At 34.9% G+C, this 8,661-nt stretch overlaps 1 protein-coding gene across 1 annotated transcript in view; it reads right to left on the bottom strand.

Annotated features, from left to right (window-relative positions):
* Positions 1-525: 525 nt before the first annotated feature.
* Positions 526-8,661, bottom strand: part of LOC107549713 (stromal interaction molecule 2-like) — a 40,756-nt gene continuing 32,620 nt past the window's right edge. Inside the window, exons 2-3 of the mRNA XM_016230894.1 lie at positions 3,508-3,638; positions 526-693 (exon numbers count right to left, since the gene is read on the bottom strand). Coding sequence (XP_016086380.1) covers positions 526-693; positions 3,508-3,638 — 299 coding nt within the window. The remainder of the gene's footprint in view (positions 694-3,507; positions 3,639-8,661) is intronic.

The raw sequence follows: 8,661 nt of genomic DNA, 5'->3' as shown, positions 1-8,661 counted from the left end.
GACCCATCGAATCCGAATTTAAGTCATTAAGACTTTTTAAGGCCTTATATTAGGAAAACGTTATTTAAGACTTTTTGAGGACCCGCGGACACCCTGTGTTACCAAGGGGTAACAACACTTCTTGTTACAATTCTCAGTTGAGTTTAATATTATAGTATTGTCCTTATTAGTGAAACTATATCAATTGTATTATTAATTAGTGCACCCATATTTGTTTTTTTGTATCAAAAGATGACTAGTTTATTTCAAGTAGTCTGTGAATTGTGGAAAGGAAATTTTTTTTTTTTTTTACAATTGCACCCGTTCTCAAGTTAACAACAAGACCTTTCTTGTCTTGACTTGACTAGTTTAGGACACATCCTGCTCAGTACTTTCAAATTATTCAATGTTTCTGTTTTTCATTCTCTGATAAAAAAATTTAAAATATGAAATTGTCCAGCCCATCGATATCTGCAAAATACATCTACCATAGTATAAAAAGAAAAGCAGAATCTCTACCGGTGGACACTTTTTTTTTTCTTTCTGTCACACAGTGCTGTACACGCCACCAGCTCGTGTTTTCCCTGTCCATCTTTCTTTACCTTCTGATATTTTCCAGCCCCTCCACAGCTCCTCCACCGTGATGTGCTGGTCCTCTCGGTGAAGATTACTGTGTTTATTTGTCTGCTGCTGCTTCATGTCCTCTATGATAAACTGCAAAAGAACAACAGGATAACATTACTGCTCAGACCACAGGAAAATTACTTCTTACGAATCAGTTCATGCCATATCATATTTTATTTGGCTTTAGGTCACAAGTGGGTTTGCTGGTTTCAAAATTACCTTTCAATATAATGCAAATATTTTGAATGCAAAAAATACATAAGAGAAACATTACATTTGAATATTGTATCTGTTGCCTTACACATGATATTAATTCATTTTGCAGATGCTTTTAACCAAAGCGACTAACAAATGAGGAAAAACACATGTGATTAATCATAATGAGACTACAACATTTGCAGAGCCGCAATGCAATTTAAAAAAAAGACCAGAAGTACATAACTAGAGCACAGTTTTATTGCACAATAAAGCAATTAGAATATGACAAGCATACTAGATAAAAGTGAAGCTCTCTGTGGTCAGGTCTGTGTCAACTGTGTATCTATCTGTGGTTCTGCATATTTGTGTGCTGCACATACATGACGAAAAATGTCATTTTGTTAAACAGAGGTTTGTTTGTCCCTTCTGTTTATTAATTATGTTGCTATGCTCCAACAAATGAGGGACAAGACATCTTTAAAGTTGTGTAGGTTTATTTAGCAACTCGCTCTCCCTCACATACACACACTCAGGAATCTGCTGTGTTCTGAAAGAGGACACCAACTTTCAGTGGCTGTAAGGAGGAGAAATTCTTAAGCCTCTTCTCGAAACACTTCTTGAGCCGAGGAACACCTGCCATGACCAAAAACAATCCTCAAAACACACGTCACATCCTCACTAACCATTTACGTACATAAAAAGTCCCCAAAAAAAACAGGAAAGTAAAAAGAGAAAACATTCAAACTTGAGGTTGCGAGCGACCCTGAAGGAAATGGTGAGGGCCACTAGTGACGTATGAACATGTTTAGTGTGGACAAACCAGAAGACTTACTACCTCTTGTGTTGCCTGAGGATGTTGCTATTATTTTAACAGACTCTAATAGCAACTTTTTGCATATTTTTTATACTATTTATAACTTGTTTACCTCCAGCTGCAATAAATTGTAAAAAAAGAACTCAGGAAGTAAGTGATCCATGTCTGCAGTAAATTAAACAGAGAGGTGCATTGTAGGATTTACACTTTTGAGTAGTGTCAGTTGGCATAAAAGAAGGAAACTTCCACTTCACCGGATGAGTGTGTTTGATAGAATAAAGAGGACATGTGAAACTGTCATTCAAACCTCAAAAACATCAACAAACATACATACACGCCCACACACCCACCTCATAACATCATGCATAACGACTTCTAACATCTGAACTATTCAAAAAAGAGTTAATGTTCAAGTCAATGTTCAAATGACATTAGTTATACTAACAATTTAATATATTTTGTTATAAACACTACTCTATATATATATATATATATATATATATATACAGTATATATATATATATATATATAGGGGAGAGCAGGGTGAGGTGAGTCAGTTTTTACTTACGGTGTGTTTAAAGCGAGCACATGATAGTAATGGGTCCAACTTTAATATGTACGTAAATTTCAGGATGTGGTGCGTCCTTGGGAATAATCACTTTAATATGTACGTAAATTTCAGGATGTGGTGCGTCCTTGGGAATAATCACTTTGGATCCAAAATAAACTGCTTTCAAAATATGACTTTCCAAAAAAAATAATTGTATCTTGGCTCAACTTGCCCCCAGTGAGAGGGTAAGTTGAGCCACATGGAGTTAAACTGTGCCATTGATTATGCTGAAGTAAAACATTTAGAACATTTTCACCTCATGCTATATCAAAAGAAGAGAAATTTAATAAAAATGACTTCTTAAAATCTATGTGAGAGCCTTGTAATGGACTGGCCGTTCATCCAGGGAGTTTCCCTGCCTGTTTCTCAAGACGCTGGGTTAGGCTCCAGCTCCCTGTATCCCTAATAAGGACAAAAAGGTTTGGATAATACTGTAGAATGGATGGATGGATGAATGGATGACGTCTTAAATGTTCTATTTAAAGATACTGTTCACAACTTTGAAGGCATTTTTTAAATTATTTACAAATTTCAAAATAAAGTTCAAACTGAAGAATAAAAAAAAAAACTGACTGCAATTGACCTTACAGAACAAACATGAATTAGCTATTAATTTAAAAAAATACTTATCTTAAATTAGGATTAATAAATTATGTAAAAATATCCATTGCTAGTTCATGATAATATAAATGAAATTAACCTTACTTAATTAATTAAAGTATTCATGGCTGTGGATAAATAAAATTCAATTGTTTTGTTAGAACATAATTCACCTAAACACATTTTGTGTTGAGACAAAATGGCAATTAGCATTCACAGTCACTTAAATCATGTCACAGTCAAGATTATATTTAACTGGCACAGATTGTGTTGCATAGATCACGTTTAGGAAGCCATGCATATGCAAGTGACACTAAAACATGCCTATTAAACCATGCAAAAAGCCTTTAACATATTTAAAACTAATTATATACAAATCCTATTTGAATATGCATTGATTTTTCATCATGTATACACAAACACACACACACACACAATCATGTAGTAGCCCTCTGGGTGAAGTGCTCATATGTCAATAGTCTCTTTTTGCAGGCAAGAACCAATGTCAACTTTGCCCTTTGAGGTCCCTGGTGGGTCTAAGCTTTATTGACCTGTTTTTAAGCCCCCCGACCCCCTCACAAAATGCACACACACACACAAACACGCCCCCACACTCCAACACATGTATTATTGTATTAAATGAAAGGCAAAAATTGTCCAGGTCTAAACAACATATGCTCACCTCTACACTCTCATTCACTTCAATTCCTCCATCGTTGTCATCATCTAGCTGCTTGTGAATGTGCCGAAGTGCCTCTAAACTGAAGCGGTCGGCTTCATTCATACATGGAGGGATGACTGTCAAACACGGGTCTGCAGGGAAAGACACACAATTAATCTTTGTCCAGCTACACAATTAAACTCTGCTTTAAAAGCTTTAAACTTCTGCTTTTCTACGTAGTTCAATCCAAGTTTATTGCATATCCAGACAGACGATTTATGATCATTATTATTTATGGCAATTTTCAGGCTTTAAATGCCTGTCAACAAGAAATGCTATTGTTAATTAATAAATAATAATACTACTCATCAAGTTTGTATCCTGTCTAACTGTATGTGTGAGCATGTGCATGTCTGTAGGGCTCTGTTTACAGGTGTGTGCTTTCACCGGTCTTGACACGCTTATTAGTTTACAGGCTGTTGATATGGCAAAGGGTGCTGGACTGCTGGTATTCGTTTGGATCACATCCTTGCTCTTATTTAAGAGAAGACGTGCGAGAAAAGAAGAATCAATCCAGTTTTAACAAAACTATTATTAGAAAAGAGCCCTGATTGGATGCAACATTACACATAACTGAGGAGCCCAGGAACATTTTCCCAGAGACAGACACATTACACAGAAAAAAAAAGATCCACATATACACATATATAATCTCCTTCTTAAAATATTAAGGCAGCTGTATATCTGCTTGCATAAAGACAAACGTATACTATATGAGAAAAGTGCAAAGTTATGCAAAAACCCACATTCTTCAAAATATCTCCTTTCGTATTCTGCAGAAGTACGTCATAGACGTTTGTAATAAATTGAAGGTGAGTAAATGATGACAGAATTTTAATTTTTGAGTGATTTATCCCTTTAAATAGGACTAAAGTACATATGCAATTTCATAATTCTGTTGTCTTAGAAATATGGTTAAAGTGTACTGTTGATTTTACTGAGAAACATGTATGGTAAACCAAAAAAATAAGGCCATTTCTACTGAAACTTGTAAATCATGCATTTAAAAAATATTTCTAATCACACATGATGAAGTTGCAATTTAGTACATTTAAAGTATATTAAATGTAATATAAAATAACAAATAACCAAGTACTTTGCATGTGCTTTAGCATGTTGTACTTCTTTTTTTAAATAACAACGAAAACATCATGATTTAAAATGTACTTTAAAGTAAAACATTTAATTTGAAATGACATTCACATTCAGTGAACACAATGCACATTCAGTACTATTAAGCACACTTTTTTTTTTTAAAGGGTAGCCGCCTGAGGGTCCCCAGACACCATTTTGAAAAACTCTTTATGTTAACTAACTGAATAAAAAGCAGAGAGTTACAGTATCAACAATGAAAGTGACTGTCTTGTATGGCTGGACCACCTTAAAATGCTCCTAAACAAAATTAAACTAAAGAAGGTCTTCTCTTAGTACTGTATTTGCATCTTGCCTTGCATGTGTTCCCCCATTGCATAATCATATTTGTGTACCAGATGTCCCTGTCCACACGCATTTCCATGTGTGTTTTTTTTTGCATAGAACTCACTTGAGCTGATGGGTAATATCACAGGAACACTGTGACAAGAAGAAATGCCAAACAATTACAAATGCTGTATCAAACAGTGCGGAGTCCACACTGAATGTTGGATGTTACCAAAACGTGAAAATAATGTTTCTGGATTGTGAAAAAATTAAAACAAAAATGATGATATAAAATGAATTTGTAGGTCACTAATAATAAAAAAAAAGTCAAATTAGTGACACTGATCATGTGACCCCATTGCATAATCATATTTGTGTACCAGATGTCCCTGTCCACACGCATTTCCATGTGTGTTTTTTTTTGCATAGAACTCACTTGAGCTGATGGGTAATATCACAGGAACACTGTGACAAGAAGAAATGCCAAACAATTACAAATGCTGTATCAAACAGTGCGGAGTCCACACTGAATGTTGGATGTTACCAAAACGTGAAAATAATGTTTCTGGATTGTGAAAAAATTAAAACAAAAATGATGATATAAAATGAATTTGTAGGTCACTAATAATAAAAAAAAGTCAAATTAGTGACACTGATCATGTGACTCAGATGTTCAGATGGTCAGATTCTTGCTTCCATTTCCAAGGCTCTTTGTATCATGCCAAATCATACTGGAGAACATGACCATCAGGTTTGACACAAAAGTTAATGCATCTGTCATTAAAGACATTTGAAATGCGTGTTAGCTTTTCAGTAAAACTGGTATGCTGATCATATGCAGTGACTAATTGTATTACATCAAAATAGGAGAATGTCCACTAGTAGTCTGCAAAACAGAGAAAACTTTTAACAGCATATTCAGATTAGCAAAGTAAACAAAAAGACTGCCGATGATGTGCAGGTCACTTTTTATTCAAGTGACATTAATAAACTTACTACAAAGCTCCCCTAGCACACACAGCATGTGGCAGGAAGTGACACTGTGAGGGGGAGAATAAACACAACCAAGTAGCAAAAATAGTTCTGGAGAACAAAATGAGTGAGTGTAAAATTAGGACACGCAAAGTTATAAATAGATTTTTGTTTCCAGTTGTCAGGAAGTGGTTTATCTAAATGACAAAGAACAGTAAAGGCCTCCATGAGAAATACACCCACATACACAAACTTTTTAAATGACAGAGGCTGAAGTTACGAGTTATAAAAGATAAAAGATGAACCGCCACTTGCTAAAACTTTCTTTCCGTGATATCAAGGAAAAAGAAACTCTCAAACAATCCTCAAGCCCTTTTTTATTATCATTAATAATATAACAATAAGCATGCTGATACACTATCAGGAAATGTTTTTTATAGAAATTGTACCTTTATTGGCAGAACAGCTTGTATGCTCAAAGGGACATATTTGCACCTTATTCACCCCTAAAGAGTTCAAAATGGCACCTTTTTTTCAAGTTGTGTGGCCCCTTTAATCTAATTGGTAATTACAGAATTGCAAGAACAAAGCGGCGTGTAAAGTAAATGCATATTGTGAGAGATCTGATATGTGCCTGGGACACTCGGATTACAGATGGGTGTCTCGCTCAGACAGGAGCCATCACACTGCTGAAACACTCTCAACACACACGTCGGCTTCGGAGGAAGTATGTCGGGTTAGAAACTGTGTTTATGTAAGTATGTGTTCATTCAACGCAGGAGAGAAAACAGAAAAACAATAAAAGATATGAGCACTCAAGAGTTTATGAATGTGCAGACCAAGAGGAGCTGGTGGCCTACCGTGAGACAGTCTCCCAGACTGGGCCTCTCTAGAGAGGTAAGATGAGAGGGTGAGAAGTCCAATCAGGTGAGAAATGCACTGAAATACAGCAAGGTGATATACACTGAAAGACAAACATTACGTCAGAGAAAGAGAGAGACTCTGAGAGAAAGAGGAATGGCTCATGGGCTTTACCAGCCAGCCTAGTCTCATGTTTATACGTAGGTATTAATACATAATGTTTATAAGCTTAAAACAAAATTTAGATGTATTTCAACTTTTAAAATGTACAAATCGCTACGTATTTTTAGCTAAAAAACGTAAAAAATATTTACGCATCTTTTGTATCATTAAGATATTCGTATCAATGCATTTTTATCATTTTATCAATAAGCGATTTAGATTTTTAGACCCCTTAACTTACCCCCAAACCTTAACCTACCCATTTTACAGCGAATATGCATTTTTATCATTTTATCAATAAGCGATTTAGATTTTAGACCGCTTAACCTACCCATTTTACAGCGAATATGCATTCTTATCATTTTATTAATAAGCAATTTAGATTTTTAGACCCCTTAACCTACCCCCAAACCTTAACCTACCCATTTTATAGCGAATATAAAAGGATATAAAACGCAATTGACTGAAATATGCAGGAAAATAACCAGTTTAGTAACAATATAGCATTAAAATATTTTTATAGTCGCTAATCCCATTCCTACCTCTAAACATAATTATTTCTGTACAGTATAAGAAAAACATGACAGTCAGATGAATGCAATTACAATCATTGGTAATACAGTAGGTTTGTGCAGAGCAGAATTTATGTTGTTCATCACTGAAAATATTTTCCAGATTATTTTCCCGATCCACTCCGTGAACTCGTGAAGGCGCGCGCGCATCATTCAAACACACCTCACCAGAAACACGGCATGTCGCAATCTGTGATGAATGCAGGCGAGAGCCAATGAGCGTTCAATTATTCTGCTATAAAATCTGTCGTTTGAAGTGGCAACATTTGAAGTTGTAAAGAAGAGTGCGTTAGGCAGCGCGGGCTTTGCTGTTTACGGTCACTGGACTCGCTGCTTAGGATGAGATGAAGATCGCCGAATAAAGGCTTGGATTTGGAAGATTTATGGATTCATGGATTTATGGATAAGTAGCGTATGGATTCGGAAGATTTGGATTACACCGCACAAAAAAAAATTGTTTCATTTCGTAATTATGTTGCGTTTTTGGTGTATTTTATAGTTCTATCGTCAGTCACAGCATGTCGGAGAAAACGCCTTTTGGGGCCCATGACAAACAAAGTAAACATTACATGACAAGTAAAGGTTAAACGATTGCAGAAATGTTATTTATTTTAAGGGTTTAAAGTGTAGTCTTGTTTAACATTATGTAGGCCTATTCTTGGAAACGAGCTTGCAGCAGAAATCCCACAACAAAACGAAATGTTATCATTTCATATTAAGTAAATGAGTAAACAATTTAATAATGCAATTGAAAACAAGTAACAAAACAAAAAAGTACTAATGATACTATGAAATATGAATTTCATTTTATGTTTTTTTTTCTTCTTTTTCTTTTTAGCTTTATGGAATCAATCCGAGCAGCTGAGTCCTTAACCATCTTCAAGAAACGACTAAAAACACATCTGTTCCACCTTTATTTGACCCTCTAACTCTAGCACTTTCTATTCTATTTTAATTCTACTTTATCTATATTCATCTTCTTTTTTTTATTAAAAATAAATAAATAAAACACTAGCTTTCCATTTTTTTCTATTTTATCTACTTGATTTTCTGTGTGCGTGTGTGTGTGTGTGTGTGTGTATAATATATATATATATATATATATATATATATATATACACTGTAAAAA

This window comes from Sinocyclocheilus grahami, unplaced genomic scaffold, assembly GCF_001515645.1.
Source record: "Sinocyclocheilus grahami isolate Dianchi unplaced genomic scaffold, SAMN03320097.WGS_v1.1 scaffold379.1, whole genome shotgun sequence".
Taxonomy (NCBI): domain Eukaryota; kingdom Metazoa; phylum Chordata; class Actinopteri; order Cypriniformes; family Cyprinidae; genus Sinocyclocheilus; species Sinocyclocheilus grahami.
Note: the sequence above shows the minus strand (reverse complement) of the source record. Positions and strands in the feature narration are given on the sequence as shown.